The sequence below is a fragment of the Mytilus californianus genome, unplaced genomic scaffold (assembly GCF_021869535.1).
Source record: "Mytilus californianus isolate M0D057914Y unplaced genomic scaffold, xbMytCali1.0.p SCAF_5, whole genome shotgun sequence".
NCBI classification, from domain to species: Eukaryota; Metazoa; Mollusca; class Bivalvia; order Mytilida; family Mytilidae; genus Mytilus; species Mytilus californianus.
In genome coordinates, this window is record NW_026262701.1 from 50,744,570 (window position 1) to 50,771,430 (window position 26,861).

The 26,861-nt window shown below is 31.7% G+C and overlaps 1 protein-coding gene across 1 annotated transcript; it reads right to left on the reverse strand.

The window, feature by feature from the left end:
- Positions 1–26,717, reverse strand: LOC127702446 (uncharacterized). Its single transcript, XM_052206647.1, has 13 exons — positions 26,630–26,717; positions 20,849–20,930; positions 17,152–17,327; positions 15,599–15,778; positions 14,867–15,101; positions 14,263–14,333; positions 10,296–10,423; positions 5,937–6,112; positions 3,391–3,567; positions 2,534–3,139; positions 1,701–1,830; positions 739–829; positions 1–324 (listed from the first exon to the last, which is right to left on the reverse strand). Exons 1-13 carry the CDS (start codon positions 26,659–26,661, stop codon positions 279–281), a joined length of 2,130 nt encoding a protein of 709 aa, XP_052062607.1. The 5' UTR covers positions 26,662–26,717; the 3' UTR covers positions 1–278.
- Positions 26,718–26,861: the final 144 nt, after the last annotated feature.

Below are 26,861 nucleotides of genomic sequence, written 5' to 3' on the forward strand. Positions count from 1 at the left end.
TAAAATAAATAAATAGCTTTATTATAAATATATTACAAATCACTTTAATATACAAAAAGAAAAGGCTATCAAATATCCAAGCCAAAACAAGATGTTCCATTACAAGCTAGTGTCAGAAGACTGGATTTTTTCTTATCCTATTCTTCCAATCTTTCAAGCATCTTTCTATGTTAAGCTGATATATAAACTGTCAAGACTTGGGTAGCACATCTTCACTGTTAGGAATGGACTTAGATCAGTAGATTCATACAAAAAGTTCCATATAAAATTGTGTGTTCTTAACATTCTTCTGGTTCTAATCTTGCTAGCATGTCATCTATATGTCTGTAAAAAAAGAAGACAACTAAATGTATACTCATTATTTGACAAATAAGTGATTTTTATATTATTGTCATGGAAAATAAACATGTAGATATTCAGTACATAAAGATCTATATGAAAAAAAATATTCAAATTTTCATCATTATTTTGTGAAATTTGCTGTTTAACAGATTGAAATTATTTTCGAAAATCATATGAAATATTGGTCAGTTAAAAAACTGTATGCATAACTAAATGATTTAATTTTGTTCATTTATTTTCAAACTAAGTAATAAATTTGTGTAATGTCTTTCAATCTATTGGTTTGTTGTGTTTTTGGGTTTCTCAGCCTTGCAGTCTCATTGATGTACATTCCACATCCATTTTTTTCCAAATTTTCTAAATAATGTGAAATTTCCCATTAAGAGTTTGTTTTACCTGAGTTGTTCCTCATACTGTGCCCTCTGTTGTCGTAACATGTGTAATAACTGGTCATCAGGGTATTCTCCATCTGACTCATAAGAATCATCTGAAATAGACATTGTTCAAACATCACATCAAATTTAGTTTTATTGGATTAATTTTAAATGAGAAAATTATGAGATAGATATAAGAAGATGTTGCATGAGTGTCAATTAGACAACTCTCCATCCAAGTCACAATTTGTAAAAGTAAACCATTATAGGTCAAAGTACGGACTTCAAATTATGAGATGTTTTTATTAATGCAAAATATGACAAAAATCAAACTGTTACAATAATATGACTTTCAGTTGATTTTTTACTAGTAGAAAATTAATACTTCAAATACACATATGAATAGGCATTGCATGGATTAATTTTGCGTAATTGTCAATTATTAACAATTTTAAATGCATTCATTAAGTTTGGGATTTACAGTCTCTTAAAAGTGTAAAATTTGCTGCAGTATACAACCCCCACCCAATCAAATATTATTAATATTCTGAATTCCCATGACTGAACAAAAATATAAATTTTCAAAGATGTACATATTTTCAGCTGATTTATCCTTAAAATGTGAGTTTTTTTTTCTCTAACTACCACTACTGATATTAATGAAAGTTGATGAAACATCATAAACATTGAAATATTCTAGAGTTGCATGAAACCAAGATATTCTTCATGATGGGGAAAAGAAAGGACATATACATTTTCTGAAGATTTATTTTGTGCCAGTTCTAACTATCATTTCAAAATGTTTAATAATATAAAATATTTCTTAAACCCTTCAAGACGGGTCTTAGTTATAAAATTTGCATGCAACGCAGTCAACCCTAAAAATTATACTTGTATGTATACACAAATTATTTTGACCTTTTACCCTAAAAATAGTGCCTTAGCCTCCCCTTTCAAATTATAGCTGGACCCCAGATCAATTACCTGTGTTTTCTTTTTTCTGTTGTTGACTGTCTGCTGTAAATTTTGGGTGTCGAGGAGGAGAAGAAATCTCACTGTCAATACTGGATAACACAGTACTGGTTGATATATTGAATAACCTGTCTTTAACAACCTGGAAACAATTTAATCTAATATCATGAATCTTGTAAATTTACTAAAATATGAATGTAATTGCATACAGTAGTTGTCTTATGTTTTTGTCCTTCGGGATATTGAGTTTTAGTAGACTTTGGAAAATTTAGAACTTAATATTTTGAAAAGACAAAGGTCTATTGTTGAACACTGTATGTTTTTATCATTTGGTTGCTGTCAATGAATGTATACCCTACATGTTGTTTTTTCCCCAATATATGTTCATGCATAAACATATTGAATTAAAGGAAAGTAATATTCAAATTTGTTTTTAGTTACTATAAAGAAGCTTTAGAGCAAATATTCTTTACTTCTCTATTAAGTCCTTTGAACGTAGTTCTGTCAAATTATAGGTGTTAAATTCAAGATTTTGAAAACAATGCCTATGCATTTTAACTTAGTCTAGTGTTATCTCTAAATTCTGGGTAAAATTCAGGTCTTTGTACTTCCCTGGTTTTAGAGTTTCAAAGTTACTGTCATAATTTTCTCTCTTGAATTAATTTACTGACATGCTTTAGAATTCATCCATTCTGATGAAACTAAGATATAATACATCATATTCAGTTACTTCATTGTATGCACAAACAGCACTACTCCATAGTATTCTAAAATAAAAGAAGCATAATAAATTTGTTAATAGTTGAGTTAATCAAATATAATATCATGATAAAGTGATAATTTACCTGTCCAATGGCGTTATCCACTACAGGCTTGGAGTGTGTTGGTTTCCCTGACTTTTTCAAAATTGGAATATTTCTGTCATCCTCTTTTGGAATACTTTTGTCATCGTCTGTAATTATTTTCCTTTTCACTTTTGACTCACTTTCCTTTTGAATTTGAATTCTGACATTCTGTTTACCTTCCTTATCCACTAACTTATTACTTTTATCAGTTTCAAAAGAATCATAATCTTCATCAGTCACATGTTTCTTACTCTGTTCATCATCACATGACCTACTTGCCCTACTTTCACTTTCTACTTTCTCTTCTATATCGGGTCTTTCAGCTTGTAAAAACTTATATCTATCACTATCTATTTCTTTATCTTTTTCTGAGACTTTACTGTCAGTTTTTGTAAATTTTGAATTACTTCCTGCTGAATTTGCTTCATGGTCTCTCCTAAAATCATTCGGTGATCGTTGGTGAGTTGTATGACCTTGATGAGAACATGGCAACAAGTCACATGTTAAATGAAAATGAGGTTCTATTTCATCAGCACCTTTATGGGGAAGCATTGGACTAGCAATAGGAAATGGTTTCTCTGGATCGGCTGGCATATCATGGGAATGCTAAAATAATCCAAAAATATTTTATATAAAATACTTTCATAAATAATCTAATAAGTAATAAACTTCTCTAAGCCATTTTAAGTCTCTTTCTTTGTATAAAACTGAGAGAAAAAATAATGTCGTTTAAAAAATTCATCCATATTTATTCATTTGAACATAATGATTGAACAAAATTTAGAAACATATCAATGATCATCATAATTTTTTTAAATTTTCAATTAATTTATTTTATGACATGTGAGATCAAGTACCTGTATTTGACCTTTGGCTTGTGGAGCAGGAGTAAACTGGACAGTTCCAGATGAAAAATGTGAATCACTTGTGTATCTTACATTAGAATTTTTATATTCATCAGTTGGCAGACTTGTTTGTCCACCTCTCCCAGATAATCTTTGCTTGAATTCATCTAGCTTCTGATCGATCTCTTTCTGATATATAAAATTATTATGTCAGTTAAAATACAGTAAAATAATTTTATTCTATTAATATTTGTAAAAAGGAATAATAATTTAGATTATTACACATGAATTCTCAGCAATCTGGTCTTGACATACCATTGGTTATCAATATACAAAATTTAAAGTGGATAGTGTGTTTATCAACAAGAGCCTCCAAAAACCCTTGAAAATTATTTCAGGAGTGAAATTGACAGCTGTGGGCTTTGTTAAGATTTTTTGTTGTGTGATTAAATGATTTTAAACACACAAGGTGTTTTAAGGTGGTACCAAACACCTTGACTAAAATTAATTTGGCTTGTTTAAATTTTCATAAAATTTTGACAAAATATTTACTTTGACCCTTTGACAAAAATATAAAAATTTCAAAAAACTTGAACCACACACTTTATCGGAAAAATTTCATTGGATATATAGCAGTTTGACAAACACTAAGTTTGATCATTGAGAAGCTTAATATTTCCTTAACAATAGAACGTGAATAAAACATTCAGCTGAATTTTACAGAGTTATCTCCCAGCAGTGTTATGTACCACCTTAAATTTCAACAAGAGTGCACATGCTGAAATGTCTCGCCTACTATACTGACCATTGATTTTATTGATTGATTGATTGTTGGTTGCTTAACGTCCAGTGGCAAATATTTCGTGCATATTCAGGACGACCATTGATTTTATGTTGATAGTCCTGCATATAAAGTTTTACTACAAGTATCACAATAATATTTATGATCCAAGAAAATGAGATCAATGTCAGATAAACCAAGCCAGAAATACATGTACACTTTTAATACAATCATTCCATACACAGAATATAGATGACGTATTGCTTATAGTATAAAAGAAACAGACCAAACCATGGAAATTCTATATTGACTAATGAACCATGAAAATGAAGTCAATGTCAGATGAACCCCACCAGACAGAAATGTACACATTAAAATCATTCCATGCATCAAATATAGTTGACCTATTGCTTATAGTATCTAAGAAACGAAGTTAACCAGGAAAACTGAACATTGACCAAAGAACCATGAAAATGAGGTGAAGGTCAGATGATACCTGCCAGACAGACATATACACCTTACAATCATTCCATACACCAAATTTAGTTGACCTATTGCTTAAATTTAAGAAAAACAGACCAAAACACAAAAACTTACATTGAGCAATGAACCGTGAAAATGAGGTCAAGGTCAAATAAAACCTGACAGACTGACATGTACATCGTAAAATATTTCCATACACCAAATATAGTTGACCTACTGCATACAGTATTAGAAAAACAGACCAAAACACAAACACTTAACATTGAGCAATGACCGTGAAAATGAGGTCAAGGTAAAAAAAAAAACTGCCAGACTGAAAGTATATCGTAAAATATTTCCATACACCAAATATAGTTAATCTATTGCATACAGTATAAGAAAAACAGACCAAAACACAAAACTAAACTATAACCATTGAACCATGAAAATGACGTCAAGGTCAGATGACACCTGCCAGTTGGACATGTACACCTTACAATCATTACATACACCAAATATAGTAGACCTATTGCTTATAGTATCTGAGATATGGACTTGACCACGAAAACCTAACCTAGTTCACTGATCCATGAAATGAGGTCGAGGTCAAGTGAAAACTGTCTGACAGGCATGAGGACCTTGCAAGGTACGCATTTACCAAATATGGTTATCCTATTACTCATTATAAGAGAAAAATTAATATTACAAAAAATCTGAACTTTTTTTTCAAGTAGTCACTGAACCATGAAAACAACGTCAAGGACAAAGGACATATGACAGACGGAAACTTCATATCATAAGGCATCTATATACAAAGTATGAAGCATCCAGGTCTTCTACCTTCTTAAATATTTAACTTTTAAGAAGTTAGTTAACGCCGCCAACCTGCCGCCGGATTACTATCTTTATGTCGAGCTTTTCTGCGACAAAAGTCGCAGGCTCGACAAAAACCGACCTGTAGTGTTATTTGATTTCACTTTGAAATGAGGCAATTGTCTATATGTGTTTTATGTGTCTCATGAATCTAATACTGTACTTTTCTATGAAAAACAGACGAAATGATATTTCAACCAAAATAAAAAAGCTAATAAAAGCACTATGCTTACTGACTAACTCACTAACATGATGTTTTAATCAGATGTGGGTTAATTAACTGAACATCACTAACAAAAGAACAAAACTTAGTAATCACATAAGTGTGCTATTTTTGGGGAGGACCTTATTTTAAGAACAACCAACAGTTTACAAATTAAAAATGTCTAAAGTGAATGCTGGTATACAACATTAACCCTTCCTTATTTCATTCTCTTCTTACCTGTCCAGGTGATTTATCGTTATAACCAAATTTGACAGCAGGAGTTTTTGAAGCATTATCTCTGGCCTGTTCCACCTTCCTCTTCAGTCTCCATTGATAGAGAACATCCTCCTCAGGTCCACTAGGTTGTCTCCCTTGTGGCTTAGGAATTTGATAAGATGGCTTCTCTTGTTTATCTTTAAACAAAAGTAACATATAAGTTATTGCACTTGTCTAATGTGGAAAGGCAATATGTTTTAACTAGGGATGTCAACGAGTACTCAAGTACTCGAGTATCGCTCGGTAGTACCGAGTATCGATTACCAAAATGATACTCAACTAATCGGTTTCCTGTTAGAATGTAGTTACTTTCTTAAATTTAAACAAAAAATATTTTTATTGAGAGTGCCCCCAGGGAAATCATATATTAATCAAAATTAATAAAAATTAAAATAAGATTTGAATGTTTGCTTTTGACTGTCATTTAGAATTCCTTCAAACAGAGGTACATGTAGGATATATGAGCAAGAGCATTTTTCCAAAGCTTACACTTTAAGCTAATCTTAGTCACTCCCCCACCTTTGTACCGTCATAGCATATATTTTCATCAGCAGGACTGTAAGTTACATAACAAATTTGAGAAATCGCTATGTCCCAGAAAAAGTTTACAGGATAATATTTTTAGATAAGAACAAATTTGTTACACCCTGTGTCGACCCTCAGAAAATGATTAATTGCATCAGTAAGTTCTAATCATCACTCCTTTGTTGATCATTAAATGTGTTTTTTTACGGTTCCCAAATATTGTTGTTTCAGTAATAATTTTTGTATAGATTTTAATTCATTACTTGATTAGATTATTACCAGTTTACATAATTAGTAAATGTATGTAGTAAATACAAATGAGCTATTAATTATGGTATAAAATTCCTTGGACTATTATCTAGTCCTAGGTAACAATGTTGAGGGTTTTACGATCCCAAGACAACGACCCACAAGACACATATAATGGGTATAATTTTGTGTTTCCATTTTGTAAATATTTTACCGAGCAAGTACTCGAATATCGCTCGGTAAATCCAACAAGTAATCGAGTAGTAAATCTTCACAGAGTTGACATCCCTAGTTTTAACAGAGTAACTGATGAAAGTAACATAATAATCTCTTAATAAATGGACTGGAATATCAACATTTCAACAGACACATGGAAAAGAAAGATTATAGTTAGGATGGATGTACAAATGACAATAATAAAAAAAAATCAAAGAGCTGAAAGCTCTGAGGAAAAATGACGCCACTGTCTCTAATATTGTGATATTTTTTATGCAAGTCTTGATTTTCACATACCGTAATAAGTTTAACATTGCAACATGTCTCGTAAGCATATAATTGATATTCGTATATGTGTCTGTTTTTTCAGTACAAATGAATAGGTCAAGACTACCTGAATGATCTACAGTATCCAATTACTACTGGCTGTTTTTTTTGTATAAATAAATAGGTCAAGACTACCGGAATGATTTACAATATCCAATGACTACTGGTTGTTCTTTTGTACTAATAAAAAGGTCAAGACTATTTGAATGATCTACAATATCCAATGACTAATGGCTGTTCTTTTGTACATATAAATAAAGACTACCTGAATGATCTAAAGTATTCTAAGTAATGTGATTTTTTTGTTGCAATTACATTTTTCTAAATCAAGAATATAGACTACTAGTATCCTTTTCAAACCAAATGATTATGAAGAGCCTGTTGTTAGCAAGCTCTTATACCCCACATACTCATTAAATAAGTTACTAGTGACCTAGTTATTTCTGTTACTTGAAGCAAATTATATTTCTGTATATTTAGACAATAGTATAATATTGTTTTACTAGTTTTATTTCACCTTGAAGATTAGACAAATAGGGATTCATTCTTTAACCATATATCATAGTCAGTTAGTTTTTGATTTTGCACTACCACACCACCTTTCATGTCTTTCAGGTCAAATGTCTGTCTCCATTTAAGTTAATGACATTGAACAATCATGGTATTAAACACAATTTCAATAGTGATAATGCTGTTCTCGTGGGTCACCATATATTCAACTTGGGTAGCATTCCAGTTATTGAAATTTGTGTCAGATTAGAACAATGATCTAGATCTTTAGGAATGGATCTTATAATGCCCATTGTTATATTATAGTTCGTGTCTGTGTGAGTTACATTTTAATGTTGTGTTTTTGTTGTGTCGTTGTTCTCCTCTTATATTTGATGCGTTTCCCTCAGATTTTGTCTGTAACCCGGATTTGTTTTAAGCTCTATCGATTTATGAGTTTCGAACAGCGGTATACTACTGTTGCCTTTATTTAATATGGAGCCATAGTATGGGACCCCTACACGGTAACAAAAAAAAACAAGCTTGAAGGGATACAATGTCAAGCGGCAAAATCTATCACCAGAGATTACAAGTCAAAAGAGGATGGACGAGATACGTCTCTAAAATGCTTGCTGAACTGGAACTACAGCAAGATCTCCAGACAAGACGAACAAAGCGTTGAAGCCAGAAGTTAATATTTATGTAAAAAGTAGTTGAGGGGCTGCTTCCCGCTATTGAACCATACTGTCATTCTATAATATCATTGCGTAAGTATTTCTGTATTTGCCTTGTTATAGGTCCATGTCTTGGGTGTATTGGTCTGAGGCGAAGCGGAAGGCCAATACTACTGGCCGAGGACCAATAATAAGGCCAATACAGAAATACACGTAATAGTATCTTTATTAATTAACTACAGTGTTACAATATTTTTTTTATTTCATTTCACAAGAGATAAACATTTTTACCTTGAAGTGGAACTATCCAAATCTCAATTTCCTTTTATAAGATGCAATATGTAATGATTCGGTGCCGTGTGACTGCTGGCCGAGAACCAATAATAAGGCCAATACAGAAATACACGTAATAGAAATCGCGTAATAGTATCTTTATTAATTAACTACAGTGTTACAATATTTTTTTTATTTCATTTCACAAGAGATAAACATTTTTACCTTGAAGTGGAACTATCCAAATCTCAGTTTCTTTTTACAAGATGCAATATCTAATGATTCGGTGCCGTTTGAAGTATCTTCAGCCTTTTCTCATCTGATGAATTTTTCTACCCTTTCCAGTCACTATAAAGTGTTACAACTTTAATTTAGACACAACACATAAATAGCAATTGGAAAGGTACTGCCATTGCATGTGTAATGCAAATATATTTAAAAAAAATTTAGAACTATTTTGTCTAGCGATTGCTGATAATTGGAAGGGAAAAAGTCCAACACCATAACAAAACGGATCTATTTATCATGTATACATACCGATTGTTTACGACTGTAAGACATGTGCATAAAAGTGAAAGCTCGAATAAATATGCAAAATATAACAAAGGGATAGCTCCAAATACCATTTTATAACAAAAAACATATGGACAGGTCAAGATATCTTTTTGGTAAATAAAATAAAGTATGTAAACTGGTTCCCGTCCGACTACAACACTTTGTTCGAGTGTAGCGTGATACAAGCAGATTCCAGTTAGTATGTAAAATAGTAAATATGAAACCGAGTGCGGTAGGCGGAGGCAATAATCGACTTCCGTAAGTTCTGGTCAATGGTATCGGAAACATGCCGCTGATAGCGTCATTTTCCAAAAAATCTAGGAATCAAAGACTATATCTAAAGAACAGTGCTATTTTTTGCTGTTAATCATCTTGAGAGTTGCTGGAAGGTCTTATGAAGAAGTGGACAGTTTCATATCTTACAGGACATTCAAGATATTCAAGACAACCATAATGCTGTGTTTACTTTTTGACAAGTACTATTCAGAACTTTATGACATGAATAAATACACACCATATCATTTCTTTTCCATTCCCTTGTGTTGATTGTAGTAAGACTGTAGTGACATATTATCATAGCAGCATAGGCCAAAGTAATTAATATTTGTTTGTGGGGTACTTATTTTCCTGGATTTTGAGGTCAGAGTTGAACCCAGAATTTTAGTGTTTAGGATTCAACTAAATACAAATTTCTAACAGATTTGTATGAAGAATTTGTTAAAACCACAAAATCAAGTATGTAGGAAAAAACATACTTCCCTAAATCGGCAAAAATCTTTGTGCAGTTTTCAACAAAACCTTCAAATAGTTTAATATAATGTGTATTTACTTTTATTTGTGGGGATCAATTTCTACTGGTTTCATACTTAATGTTGATAAACTGGGTTCCCTGTGTAGCCAAAAATGAGTCTAGTAAATCCATGAATTAAAACACCTATGTGGTTGAGGTTGGTGGTGGAAGAAAATATTTAGAATTTGATATAGAAATTTAATCAGTTACAATAAATCTTACCCCATTTTCTTGCAAAAGAGGGTCTATATGGTTGCTCTTCTACACTAGATATAGTAGTGCTGAAGGACTGAGAACTACCAAGTCCATCTGTACTAACAATAGGATCTGAAGAAGCTACACTGCTGGCACTGAAATTCATTAAAAAATACAACTGGCTACTTTTAACAGTATTTCAAAAGTATCCTAATTTTATAAGTTTGCCTCTTCATTTTAGACTGCTATCAGTACCAAAAAAATGAAAATTTTATGTTTTTTTTTAATACATGTACATGTCTACTTAGCTCCAGATAAGAATTCACAAATTGGGGGTTTTACCCACCATTTTTTTACTTAATTGGGTGATAAAGTTTTTTAATTGCATTATCAATTCCAATTCACCCCTCAAGCAAATATCAAATTGGGTTTTTCACCACCAAGCTCCTTAATGTATTGGGTTTTTTCATCAACACAATATTGAATATTTAGGCATGTTATAATCACATTATATCAACCCCAGATGAGTTTCCATCTTAAATGTGTTTCTTTCTTTGTAATTGTGCTTAGCTGTTTTATTTGGTTTATTCACTGAATAGCAATTGTACGTTTAATTTGTGTCCCGTTTTAAACGTTCTGTCAGTTTTGTATTTTCTCAAAACTTATGTAAACTGCAGCTGGTGTCACTAGTTGGACAGTAACTAATTGCCTTTCTAGATCCCATATGATCACCCTACAGTTTATAGTTGGGGTAGGTGTGGCTTATATTGTTATGTAATATATGTGAAATTTAGGTGCTGTAAGAAAGTTTTGCCAGTCCTTTCACCTATTTGCCAGATCTACTTTTTAATAAAAATAAAAAGTAGTTCCCAGATTTAAGATTAACCCCAAAACCTGGAGATTTATAGGGTGGTTTAATGATGGAGACCACATTCAACTTAAATTTACAAATAATTCTGCAACATCAAGTAAATAAATGACAATGTTATACTGCACTTGCCAATAAGACAACTATCTTAAGCATCCAGAACAATTAGACCAAAACAAAGAAAGTGTCAAGCTGCATAATTTGACGTAAAAAACGGATATGTGTATTCATTCATCAACTAAAATGAAAAAAAAAATAATATATAAACTGTTTTTGTTTAATTCAATTTACATAAATCTGGGTTAAGTTGTCCCTTATCAGAACTTTTGGTTTCCGATGCTTTCCAACTTCATATCATGTCATAATTGATTTGGCCTTTCACTTTTTCCAACTGATTTCGTTTTTGACGAAACCCCGTGTTTATCGTTCTATAGCAATGTTCTCGTACCTTCAAACACGCCCGTGCGTTCAATGGACGCTTCCTAAAATCACTATCTGAGTCTTGTTATCATCATAACTTTCCCTCAGCTATCAAAAAGAAGCCGAAAACATGCTTCCATTCAATATTTTTATCGGACATTTACTTTCGTTTTAATTCATTGTATGTTATGATAAATCCCGGGCAATTCGAAAAAATATGACAGCATGTCACACGCTTATCGGATAAACGCCGAGAAGATCGAAATGTTTTCATAAACACGTGTACCTTTTGAGCAACGGAAATTCCAACACGGACACATTACAGCTACTTGATGCAGGGCTCTATTTTAAGAACGAAAGGACATTTCCAATTATAAATTATAAAAATAGATTTACGCGACGACTGTAATCAGACAAGGGTAAATAACGCAAACGATAGCGAATAAAAGCGTTAAGAACTCATGGTTTTGGCATATAATTGGGTTTTCCTTTGAATTAATTGGGTTATTGAACCCTGCAATGGGCAATTGCATTGGGTTTTTAATTATTTGTATTGCGTGATCACGCAAATACGCAGCTTATCTGGAGCTCTGGATTATAATTATAGTACATTTTATAATTAAAACTATCATGTTTGACTTAATGAAATGATAGTATGATGAAATATTTTCAACTGTTGCCAACAAAGAAACGAAAATAATAATGAGGTACATTTTTTTTTGTCAAATATAATTATTTCTTAACAAGCTTAAAATGCAGCTTTTTGTCCTGAATATGTGAAAATTAAGCAGTGTCAGCAGCCCAAAAATGTCAAATTTTTGAAAATTCTTTAAATTGTTTGATTCTTTAGGTACATGTTCTTGTAGCTAGGGCAAACATACCTGAGGTCATATACATTGCCTATTTGTTCCCTAAAAAATTTGGATTACCAAGCTAAGTGACCTTTTTCCCTTCTTCCCGGAAATTCAAAATGGAACACTGCATGATGTTAAGCCAAGACTAATTTTGGTAAATTTGGTATAACCCCAAGAATCAGTCAGATCAAAATTTAAAATAGAAGTTGCACAACTTTATATCATATGAATCTGTGCAAGTTTGGTTTCATTCTGTCAAGCCATTTTCAAGGAAATGTTGATTTAAATGGTGTGATGCAGATGGCACAAGAAGACAGAAGTGATCCCTATGTGAGGCTACAGCTTACATATCATTTAACATTAGAATGACACTCAAATTTCCTGACATAATTACAACATTTATTTTCAGACATGTATTTTTCTAGTCAAATGTTTTTATACCCTTTTTAAAAAAAAGATTATGTTTTATAATTACATGAAAATATGTAAATACTAGGGATGTTAATGAGTACTCGAGTATTCGAGTATCGCTCGGTAGTACAGAGTATCGAATATCAAAACTTTACTTGACTAATCGGTTTTCTGTTAGAATATTGCTGTCTTCTTTATATAAAATAGATCTTCTTTGAACCTCTTTCCGAAAATTAAATAGGCATCACTGATTAACTAGTAAATAAAATACATTTTGTTTCGAATGCTGTGCTAAATTATCATTAAACATGCCTAAGAAAATATGTGGGTTTTACCTAGGCTAACACTTTAAACTAAATATGTCTTATCCATTCCGTCACATCAGTTACGTTAGACCAAATATTTTCGTCTGCAAGACATTAATATACAGAGTTGCAAAACCGACTGCCCCCAATAACAGTTGACAAGAAAAATGAATGTTTCTAAATAAAATAAATCCGTTGCATCCTCTGGCGACCCTCAGTGAATAATTAAACTTCTAATCCTTCTGCCTTTGTAAACATTATACAATTATAGCCTTTGTAGGAGGTCGATACAAGGATATATTGACCTGAAAGAAGTATATTGACTGAGGACGAAGTCCGAGGTCGATATACTTCTTTGGGTCGATATATCCTGTATTGACCTCATAAATAGGCTATAATTATTATATTATTAATTTCCGACCATATTTGTATCAAAATCGTCATTTGATCTTGTTGTAATTTTATAGATATGATATTGTCTCCTAGACAATAACAACAGATTAGTTGTTATTTCATTTACTTTTTTGATGTTTTTTTTTACATGTTATGTATTTGAAGATTTTTTTTCTTCAAATAATCGATCATAGATATTTTTTTATAAAACTTTTAACAATATCATGAAATTCATTACATGACGTCACAAAGTATATCGGTTTTTAGATATTCTAAAAGTAACCGTGCAATATGCTTTTTGCTATCCGCCGTTTTCTCTCTACCTTCGAAAATATAGTTTAACATGTGACTATCCCTGAACGAATCAAATTAGTTAAAATATACGAATTAATAATATTACCAAATACTATTGTTTGATATGGTTTTTCCTTGTTATAATTTTTAAATAGGTGTTCATTAAATTATATTAATTAGATTATTATTTTTTTACTTAATTAGACTAAGTACTTGCAGGTAATGAGCTATTAATTTTGGTATGTAATTTCTTGTCCCAGATACTTATGTAGATGGTTTTTCTTCTATTGAACAACCCACAGAATGTAAAATACGTATTTTTGTGTTTCCGTTTTATAGATATATTCCCGAGCGAGTACTCCAGTATCGCTCATTACCAACGAGTACTCGATTAGTAATTGTTTACCGAGTTGACATCCCTAGTAAATACTAATAATGCTATATACTACCTATCAAGAAGTCTATCAGCTTTCTCCTGTAACAATTTAGTTGTATCATCTAATGCATGTGGAGCTAAGTCCTGAAAAATGAAAAACAATAGCAATTCAAATGATTTGTCTGTAAATTATCTACCTGTCTAACACTTACCCCTTCAGGACTAACTATTTTGCTTGCATTATGCAGGTGTTCATTTTATACAGGTTACATTACTAAATAAATTTCTTCGATGTCATGAATCATGAATCATGATAAATGATTTTAGTTTAGAAAATTTTATGGTTTGCACAGGGTAAGGTAAAGTAGTTTCAGTGTATTTTTTATGTTTCTTCAAAAATTTTATACAGCCAACCAATAATTGGTATTGTTGAACATCGACCCAAAAATAAATTAAAACGACAAACTAAAGGCTCCCTTGAGCCTGAACTGCTCACCTATTTTTTGTTGTTGCAACACATATATATCGACCAGCTAAACTGATCACTGACCATATGGCTAAGGGCTGTTCCAAAATTGATTTATATTATGGGTGGTGAAGTTCTAAAAAAGTGCCTACCCACTGTTTACAAGTCACAGAGTATAATTTTTGAAAAGTTAAAATTTCCATATATTTACCTTTAACTCTGGTTTCTTGTAACCAAATCCTTTATCATGACCTTTGTATGGGCTTATAGGAGAATGTGGGGTAAATCGTCTTGTTTTTTTAGCACCAGGGCTGTCTTCTTTTGGTGTTGAGCTGTCAGTATAGGATCTATCTGATAACCACCAAAAATCTCTTTGAGCAGAAGATGAGGCCTTCTGTCTCTCCTCACGACTCATTGGCTGTCCTGAACGGAATCTCTCAATATATCTGTAATTCAAATTTAAGGTAAAAGCAATTTATTCATATAAATTCAGATAAAAGATCATGCTTATGCAAATTGAGAAATTAAAAAACATTACTTTGTTGAGCTGTCCACATCTCTTGAAAGGCAGAATCAAACATTTGTGTTTAACAGATTTTTTACAGGAAATTTTGTTTTAAAAGAGTGTTTTCTGTTTTTGACAACTTGTATTGATGGTTTTTCTTGTCTTATTGATGTCTATCTGACATCCCCTTTTATTCATATGAAAACAGAAATTATATAAACAAAGAATATAAAAAAAAGATGTGGTATGATTGCCAATGGCAATGAGACAACTCACCACTAGAGACCAAAGGATGTAGAAGTTAACTATAGATCACCATGCAGCCTTTAACAAAGACCCATACCACATATAAAAGGCCACAAATGACAAATGTAACAATTCAAACGAGAAAATTAACGGCAAAATATGTTCACGCTTGTACATTTTTATAACACCTACTTTTGTAAAGTTGATGAACTGTCTTGTCTCATATTTCCATTCTGCGACATAAGGTTAGATTTTCTTTTGTCTGCTGGAGGATCCCTCTCTGGAAACTGCAATGTTTTCTTTAAATCACCATATCTATCTCCACTATTTTGAAATATAATGTTGTTCAAAGGGTGATCTTCATCTGTTATACTGAAATATTGAACAAACATATTCAGACTTTGCATTCATTCACCACTATATACAGGGTTCTCACTAAGATGAGTCCATGAGCCTTAAACTTATTAGAATAAGACTGGACTCATCAAAAGATGCAGCAAAATTATGTCAGCAGAGTCAAATGATTATCATTTCATTACAAAAATTGAATTGTCTTGTCGAGTTGTTCCTTATTTTCTTTTGAATAGATATAAGAAGATGTGGTATGAGTGACAATGAGACAACTCTCCATCAAAGTCAAAATTTATAAAAGTAAACCATTACAGGTCAAAGTACGGTCTTCAACACGGAGCCTTGGCTCACACCGAACAGCAAGCTATAAAGGGCCCCAAAAGAACAGACTTAAATAATGAGTAAAGAAAAGAAGGCAGTGAAATTTGGACTGGCATTGTAAAACAATTCATTTTTTACTTTAAATTATATATATGCAATGTTTAACACTTGGCAAATAAAAAAATGCCATAGAAATTTCTTACAGACAAATGGACGGGCAAACAGATAGACAGAGATAAAACAGTATACCCCTTCCTTGGGAGCAAGATATAAAAATCCTAAAAAATAAGGTAGAGATACCTGGTAGGTGATTGAGTCAATAATCACTCTTAATGGTTATTATGCTGATGGCTGTCAGTGATCAACTCTGAAATTTCTCTCACAGTGACGTATATTAAATAATTATTATATATCACTTTGCTGTGAATCAAAGCATTATCACACAAAATCTGCAGCAATTGCTCTGTTCCACAGAGATTCTCTCAACTTTTTTTCAATGAACGCTTATTGAACACTGGAATTTAACTTTGTTTCCCTAATTGAAACTTAATCTCATTCTACCGATGGAACAGGATAATAAGACTCTGCAACTGGAACCATTAAAAGTATTTTCAGTACCTCTTTTGAGAAATTAATTCTTAGAATCCTACAATATTTCCAAAGGAGGCTGTGAATTTGATGTGTCAAATACTTTAAAGTTGATATTTGTAGCTTAACATACCACATTTACGAGTAAGAGCAAGGACATGCAGCTAGGAGAATAAGAAATCCATGTATGGTGACACAACTGAGTGTTACTGTGTAAACTAGTTCATGTATATAAAAAGTCTTACTGGAGAAGTCAGTCTAGAACAAAGTAGAAAGCAAGATATATTCTATGCAATATATACATCAATGGTGTCCTCCTGAATAATTATGTAATAATGTTCTTGTATTTCAATGAATTTTAAGATGAAGCTTATTTTGATGCTTAAGTTTAATTTTTTTCTATTCTTTATCTTCTTAAGCTTCCTGTGTGTCTGTGATCATAGTTATATGCATCATTGTTCACATTTACTATACACTAAATTTACCTTAATGGCCTGTCTGTGCTTGGCCATGATTCATCAAAATGTGAGGAACCAGATTCATTCTGGTTTGCTTTTGGGGTGAATGAGTTACCTCCCTTTAAAAATAGTTCATCATTATAACTCAGTCTTTCCTCTTCATTACGTTTCCTGGTACTTGATCTAATTGGACTGATAGCTGTCTGAAAGTAAAAATACAACACAAAATATATTTTTATCAAATTATGCATTAAACTGAAACAAGTATCAACAATCACATATAGGAACTTTTATTTGATTTTCTAAGATGGAACTTTTTTATATAACAACCTGCACTTATCAATGTTAAAATAATCAGTGTTAAACTTAAAATTAAAAAATGTTAAGGATGCTGCAAAACTAAACCTTTTTTCATAGTCCTTCCCCTGAATATTTTTAATTATTTTAAAAATAACCCACTTAAAATATTTGTGTAAATAACAAAATATAGATACATAATCATGATAATTGAAAGTTCATGTCTGACAAAATAATTAGTGTAAAACTCTGAATTAATCCAAAATATTTTGTTTGCCAAAAACTTTTGATTCACACTCCTTACAAGTTACATATGAACACTATTTAAAAAAGAAATAATCATCTTAAAATGTTAATGTAAACAGCTGAATATAAATACATGCATCACTAAAAATTTATAATTTTGATTACTAGAAAATAAGTGCTAATCATGAAGTTGCAAATTTGTCTTATTTATCATTAATAGTATGAAAATAAGTTATGTCTGTTCTTAATAGGTATTTTGGCAACTTATATCTAACCGCCTCAAAGGACTCTTGCTCGCCTCATGTGTCTTTGGTTATGGAAAACAGGTCTTTCTGCAGACTAGCATGTGAAAATGAAGCTCAGCATGTCAGTCTAGTACAAAGGTTTTATATTCATATCATCATCATTAACATGTTCTGGTGCTGATATTCATGTAATACTTGCAACTGGATGCTAAACACTATGTTAAAATTCAATTGATCTATCCATCAATATTGTTATATCTTAATATAATAAACTGTTATCACAGAGATATGTCTCGCCTTTTTGTAATTTTTATAATGCAAATGTTGAAATTAAAATAGCAATACTTTAACATGTAAGTTATGCAAATATTCAAAGTCGATGAACCATGATTGAAGGTACATGGGTAAACAATCTCCATGGAATGAGATGTGCCAATGCTAATACAACTGCATACCAAATACCATTGACTAATTATAAGTTGTTCCCTTTGAACAAACCTAAACACAAACATTAACTTGTAAACTATGTAAAAGTTTCAAAGTCAATGAACTATGATTAGGGGTAGGGCTATATAATCTCCATGGAAACGATACTTGCAAATGCCAATAAATTTGCATACCAAATATCATTGACTTAACATTAGCAGTTCATCTTAAATTGATCTAATCACAAACTAATACATGTAAACTAAGCAAAAGTTTCAAAGTAAATAGACCATGACTGAGGGGGCGGGGCCAAGTTTTCTCCATGGAAATGAGATGTGCTAATGCTTATACAACTGAACACCAATTAACATTGGCCTACCACTAATGGTTCCCCTTGAACTGACCTAATTGCAAACTAATACATGTAAACTTAGCAAAATTTTCAAAGTCTATAGACCATGACTAAGGGGGCAGGGCCAAATAATCTCCATGGAAATGAGATATGCCAATGCTTATACAACTGCATACCAAATATCATTGACCTACCACTAGTGGTTCCCCATAAATTGACCTAATCACAAACTAATACATGTAAACTATGAAAAGTTTCAAAGTCAATAGACCTTGACTGAGGGGGCAGGGCCAAATAATCTCCATGGTAATGAGATGTGCCAATGCTAATACAACTGCATACCAAATATCATTGACCTACCACTAGTGGTTCACCATGAACTAGACCTAATCACAAACTAATACATTGTTGATGCTGCCGCCGCTGACGCCAGAAACAGCATACCTATGTCTCGCTTTTTGACTCCGTCAAGGCGAGACAAAAATTAGGAGATGTGGTATGATTGCCAATGAGACGACTATCCACTAAAGTTCAAATGAAGTGGATGTAAGCAATTAATGTCTTTTTGTGATATTGGGAATTTGTAGTTGATGGTAGCTTTTTGCTTGTCTCTGTTTAATTCACATTTTTTTAGACTCACACTGATATAGCTTGGCTTTTTGTAGAGACACCTGTGTTTTGTTGAAGACTGTGAGTTCACCTCAAGTGACTCAAGCTGTATTTTTTTTTGTGTTGTTGGGTCGCTGCCTAATTTACATACATCCCAATTTAAAGTATTCATGCTTTAAGTGATTATTACAAGTAAATACAAATATGATACACACTCATGCATCACTATATATACATTTAATAAACTTTATAAACAATTGCAAGAAGGTATACTAAATAAATATATATATATTATATTGATCTAACAGACATGACTGAAGTTATAGAAAATTACACAATAAGACAAAAACTCTGAACTCAAGTCCATTGCCCTGATTTAGGTCTCTACCTGCAAAATATATTACCTTAACTATTTATAACATATAAATGCTAAACAAACGCCAAGATCAATAAATGTGAATTATGAGAATAAACTGTTGACACAGAGATATGTCTTGCATTTTGTAAATTTGATGGTATGATGCAAATGTTGAAATTAAAATGGCAATATTTAAACATGTCAACTACGTAAATCATTCAAAGTCAATGAATCAATGAATCATGACTGAAGGTGCTAGCCCAAGAAATTTGAAATGCCAATGCTTAAAAAACTGCATACCAAATACCATTGACTTATCATATGTGGTTCCATTTAAACTAACATAAACACAAACTTCAACTTGTAATCTATATATGTAAAAATTTCAGAGTCAATGAACCAATGTGAGGGGGTGGGGCCATATAATTTCCATGGAAATGAGACTTGCCAATGCCAATACAACTGCATACCAAATATCATTGACTTAACATTAGTCCTTTATCCCAAACTGATCTAATCATCACATCACAAACATTAACATTGTAAATAACCCAAAACATTCAGTCAACAAACCATGACTAAAGGGAGAGCCAAAAAATCTCCATGGAAATTAGATGTGCCAATGCTTATACAACTGCATATATATACTAATTTAGTAAATATCATTGACCTACCACTAATGGTTCCCCTTAAACATGTTAAACTGACCTAATCACAAACTAATACTGTACATGTAAACTAAGCAAAAGTTTCAAAGTCAATAGACCATGACGGAGGTGGTGGAGAAAAATAATCTCCATGGAAATGAGATGTGCCAATGCTAACACAACTGCATACCAAATATCATTGACCTACAACTAGTGGTTCCCCATAAACTTGACCTTATCACAAACTAATACATTGTTGACACAGCTGCTGACAACACCATGCCTATTTAAAGTTTTGCTTTTTCAACGCGAGACAAAAATGTACATGTGGAAGCAGACAGGAAACAGACAAATACTTCAATTTTATGCCCACTTCTTCCGTTCTGCATAATTTAGAGATAATTTGTGTATCTAAATATTATATTAATAATTTACAGGAGTAATTTCAATCCTAAAAAAGTTTATTATTAGGTAAAACCTTTTGCTCATTAGACTTTCTAATCTAACTTGAGTGTCAAATGTATATTTGAAAAATTATTCCTACCTTTTTCTGGTTTTCAGAGAGATTTTTCTTTTCTGTTGGATAGTAATGTGCTTTAGGAGGTGGATCAACATAAAATGGATCTCTGTATAGTAAAAAAATAAATAATGCAAAAGTAAGTTCACTATCATTGATCTACATACTGAATACCTCAAAACAGTCATTCTAATACTTGATTTATATACTCATTTAAAAGCATAGCATATGTGATTAAAACACTTATGACATGTACATGTATGACTATTCTAAGAAGTTTGCAGCTACAAAAGTCTTGCTTTCCTATAACCTTTGTATGTCTGTACATATACATTATGTAATTATAATTAATATTTATTGTGTGTATCTCTATACCAATGTAATTTGGTTTGTTGAGAAATAAAGATATATATAAAGACAAATAATTAATTTTGTTCTAGGAAAGACCATTTACACAATGTATTACAGCTACTGGTATTCTGAGTAAGAGAGTGAACCAATAAAGCAAATCAAATATAAATTGTATGAATAGACAAATAAACAATCTATATATTATAACATGTATAAGTTAAATTATAAGCCTAATTCTAACATGACGTTCTTCAAACGCTTTGAGTACACACCCGTGGTAAAATATGAATATATTGTTTGGGCTGTTCCGATCGTACTCCCGCGTCATATGCTTTTTTATGAATGAGCTACCCGACGTCATAGAACGATGACGTAAGAATATAAGCATTTTACGGGAAAATACACGCTTGTAAACCAGAAAATCATCACAACAAGGAAACGTAAACAAACGATGCTTAAATGTGTTATATAAGCCATTTTTTGTATACATATAACAGTACAATTATCATTTAGATTCATCCAAACCTATCTAAATATGTTATTGTAAATAGTTTAAGAATGTCATTTATTCAGTTTGCTCCGGTCTTTTACGTCAATTTGATAGTGCGTTTATTTATGGGAACGGCAAAAAATGCCTTCATCTAGAGCGCTTCCATCCAAAACAATTGCCGTATTTGTCCTATTAGAATCGAAATAATTCATGGGGGCTTGAATATATCGCGATTTTACCACGGGTTGTTCCTTTATGCCGATATTTTACCCCTCGCTATCGCTCAGGGTAAAATATTTGTCATAAAGGGCCAACCCGTGGTAAAATCACGATATATTCAAGCCCCCATGAATTATTTCTTAATTATTGAATTCCACAATAACATATACATTGTCGTGCTCTATGCTTTTGCATTATTTTTAAAAATGTGTTTGTGTACAATACCTATAATATGCTATGAGGAGATTGATCTGAACAATGTAAATAACTCAACCCAGAGACAACTTGGGCCAATACTACTTTAAGTACTTGGTCACCAATAATGACAACTTATATAATTTAAGTATCAAAAGAGGTTTTGGACTATTTAAAGGATTATAAATGATTAAATGTTATATTTTACATGGAGGTATCATTTAAATGTTGCTGAATTTGCAAAACATTATCAAAATTTTGTGTTTGAATTTGAATATATACTTATCTTTATTAATTTATTATAAAAATTAATTTAAGCAAACAAATTATGAGGTTGAATTTGGTTTTTTTATTTTTGGGATTTGTTATTTACTAATTTTTTTAACCTAAAGTATATATATATGTCAATAGGTCCTTTAAAGTCAACTTGGACCATCTATAATGCTGACTCTGACAGAGTTTGGGCTATTTAAATGATAAAATTTTATATTTCACATCAAAGTTTCATTTATACCTTGCTGCATTTGCAAATGAAATGCTGTGCCAAAAATATTTGGTTTAATGTAAATTCTAATTTTAACATCATCAGGGTGGTTCGATGTTTTAAATCTTTATTTATTCATTAAACAAACTAAATCTATCCATTAACTTAATTCATTATTTTTTATTTTTGTTTATTATAATCTCATTGAATTTACCTTATAATTAAACTAAATGAATTGGAAATTATTTATCTAATGAAAAAAGATACCTATAAAATTGAGAATGGAAATGGGGAATGTGTCAAAGAGACAACAACCCGACCATAGAGCAGACAACAGCCGAAGGTCACCAATGGGTCTTCAATGCAGCGAGAAACTTGTGGTTTTTTAGAAAGGAGCCAAGACTGGCTCCCAGAATATGAACCAGCACACAATAAATTGAATTATGTGAATATGATAAAACTGTTGGGCTAAAGACGTCAAACGCTATCCGTCATAAATTACCCGAAAAATAAAACAAAAGATAGGGTATATCAGGGTAGCGACTGACGTCTGACTAAATAGAAGAATGGGGCTGAATGTGAAATACTACTTTTTGATAAATATTCCTAAAGTAATGAACATAGAGAAGTTCTCGCTCGGACACACACTCCATAATCTAGTATATTATAAGAGTATAAACCTTTGTATATTATAAGAGCATAAATCTATGTATATATTAGTGATTATTTCATTTTAAAATTGAAATATGCTTTTGACTACTAACACAGCACTTTAAAATAATTGAGGATGTAATATATATCCAGCTTAAGGAAATCTGCCAAAAAAAACAATGGTTGAGTACATATATACAGCTTTCAAACAGCAGAAATAAAAATAAATCTAGGAAGCATCATACAATTTTCAACAATAGACAGATGCAGGTCTACACAAAATGTCAAGCTCTAATTAATTGTCCTGAGTCCAAAAGTTGTGATCTTGAATTGTCTATATAAACAGTCCAAATTCTCTTTAAAGTTGATACAAGTTGTCTTTTTTCGTTGTAGACACTCATGTAATAATTCATATACAGTGGGGTATAATCAAAATGGGCATCAAAACTATCACTTTCAGTTTTTGCATTGTAGACAGACCTAGTTGTCTTATGGCCAAGTTGTCTTGCGATTGGCAGAATATCACGTATACAGATACAACACGCAAAATAAATATTTTAGAGTCACCAGTGTTTTTGACATTCTTCCTCTATAAAAGCAGTTCTCTGTAGAATTTCATGTAAAAATAAGTAAACACATAATTTTTTTCACTAGAAATGAAACATTTAATGGTTATTTTTAAGTGGTTTTGATATTTTAAGCGTTTTTGGTGTGATTTAAGATATTATTGGACAGTAGACCTAATTCCATGAATTCTTCTGTCTGAATATAGGGTATACGTATATTTCTTGATCTTCATTTCCTTTTTACTATTTTTTAGTGTGCGATATATCTACATCTATATAGCAAAAAAAAAAATAGTAAAAAGCAAATGAAGATCTAGAAATATATGTTATATAGAGACAGAAGAATTCGGTCTAATTGGACAGATGAGTGGACGTCCAACCATGAATAAGTGGTCCAAATATATATGAGTTCCTACGGTAGTCTTTCAAAAATGATCCAATTTGTAATTATCAATATCATTAAATGGGTACCAGTCAAATTGACACCTGGTCAATTAGGCACCTATAGAAAAAGCCAAATGGGCACAGTCAAATGGACACCTATTTAAAGTCATTACGGCATTTGATAGTTCAACTCGCACCTAAAACTATTTTTAAAGTTTTCTTTCCTTTTTATTTGAGAATAGTTTTTCTTTTTTTTTATATATATTTTTTTTGCAAAACTTACAATTTCAGAGGTTCATTTTGTACATCGTTAATTACCCAGCCGTCATGGCAGTGGCACATGTAATTAAGCAGAAAGAATACACAATAAACAATAATCAGTTGGCTTTCTGTTTGAAGTTTTCTCAATATTCAATTGGGTATTGACCTAAATATATGTAAAAATTTAGGCAAAAATAAATTAAAAAATTTACTGAAAAAACAGCTCAAATTAAATTCTCAAAATGATTGGGAGAAAATGCGAGATTTTTATTTACAGAATCAAGGCAAATTGGACACTTATTTTTCATTCAAGAGGTCATTTGACTATGAAAATTATTTAGATTTAAAGCACCCCCAAAAACATTTGTTAACAAAAAACAGACTCAGCAATCAATGTTTAAGAATAGAAACTGGCAGACATGAACGTTTTATCAGTGTATGTGGTAAATATGAAATATTACCTCGACATGAGAGGATATGTTTATATTAGAATTCAAATTCTATTGAAAATGAAATGCACTTTCTTCTGGAATGCCCTCTTTACAATAACCTCAGAAGAGATATGACTGATTATATAAAAAAATACCCCAGTTCAGTTAATTTAAAAAGAAATGATCTTTTTACATGGATCACGAGTAATGAAGATAGCAGTTTTTTATCTATTTTATGTGCATCCCTTGATAAAGGCCTGCAACTTAGAAAATCAGAAAATTAGTTAGATAGCAAAATTATCTCCCCTTGACCACTGACCCTTTCCTCATGCATTTGAACTATTATTTTATGTTTCTTTAATCACTATGTAATGTTTATGTTATGTTGTTATTAATGTTATGCTCTTAATGGGCCCTTTAATTTGAAAAAAAAAAATATTGTATTGTATTGTATTAATAATGTTTTGATTGGTTTTTACTTTAAAAACTTATGAACTTATATCAATTACAAACAATATAAAAAAGAAGACGTGGTATGATTGCAAATGAGACAACTCTCCACAAGAGACCAAATGACACAGATATTAACAACTATAGGTCACCGTACGGCCTTCAACAATGAGCAAAGCCCATACCTCACAGTCAGCTATAACCCGTTTGTTGTTTAAAATTTTCAGGTAGTTTTTTATCTTTCATAATTAAAATAAATGGGGAATGTGTATTTGTCCATGGGACACAGATGATGCCCCCGCTTGCATATACTGTTAAAGAGGGACATAACTCAAGAACTGTAAAAGTGACGCTACCCAAATTAGTACTTGATCTGAGTTTTGTGGTAAGAAGCATTGTGTATAAGTTTCATAACATTTGGTTGAGGCAAACTAAAGTTAGCGAGAGAAACAAAAAATTCAGCAATTTTGATATTTGTAAAGGAGCATAACTCTAGAACGGTAAAATTGACGCCACCAAAATTCAAACTTGATCTGTGTTTTGTGGTAATTAGCATTGTGTATCAGTTTCATGTCATTTGGTTGAGGCAAACTAAAGTTAGAGAACAGAAACTAATTTTGGGACATACAGACGGACAAGGGTAAAAGTTAATGCCCCCTCCGATACGGCTGGGGCATAAAAAAGTAAAGATAGGAACCATTACAGAAGCTGTTGTTTAATCCACAGATGAGGATAAAAACTACTTTAATCATTGTAATTTGAATTGGGTTTTTTTTCTGCATTTCCTGTCTACTTGTATAAAATGAATAACGTTGGCACCAATCTTGAAGCCATGTTTACTAGTAATGTGCAGTTGTCATGAAATAGACGTTCCTTTATGATATAAGTTCCAATAGGAACAGATATTACAGTCCCTTTGTTTATAACAAAGTTTCCATTGGAACTTCTCTTACGTGCAACAAATATATGTTGACACCTCGAGTGAAAATATTTAAAAATATCATGATAAATGGAATCTACGATAATTTACTTGCAAAACATAATATTAATTGCAGGGGTGCTGAAAAAACTACCTCGGATGCCAAATTAACCTGGTCATGAATTGACTAGGTGCCGAATTGACTTGAACGGGTGCCGAAGTGACTAGAATACCCATTGAATCATGAAAATTTATTTTTGTCAATTTGAGAAGTTTTTATATTTTCTCTGAAAGTGACAGACAAGTTTCAACAAGATAAAATGAAATATTTTCACATCAATAGTGTAGTGTTTGTGTTAAGAGTCAATGCTTTTAAAAGGAAATAATGCAAAATTAGATGTCTAAACCTTTTCAGAGTAGGCCTCGGCTGAGAAATCATGTCAAGTGGACTTCCAGTTTGAACATCTCTCTATTTCGCCGCCATCTGTAAACAAAGTGAGGATTTCTAAAAATTCCAAATCTAATCGTAAAACGAACAATATGTTTTTGAAATATATTTCACTAGTTCTTTATAAATGTTGTTGAAATCCCGAATAAATATTAAATTCGGCTTTTCAATACAATTTAAATGAATAAATA

Excerpts from the sequence above, each read along its gene's own strand:
- LOC127702446 (XM_052206647.1), bottom strand. The coding sequence starts at position 26,661 with ATGATTTCTCAGCCGAGGCCTACTCTGAAAAG. Across the intron at positions 20,931-26,629 it reads CCGAGGCCTACTCTGAAAAG|AGATCCATTTTATGTTGATC; the intron begins GTTTAGACATCT and ends TTTACTATACAG. Across the intron at positions 325-738 it reads CAGTATGAGGAACAACTCAG|ACATATAGATGACATGCTAG; the intron begins GTAAAACAAACT and ends CTTTTTTTACAG.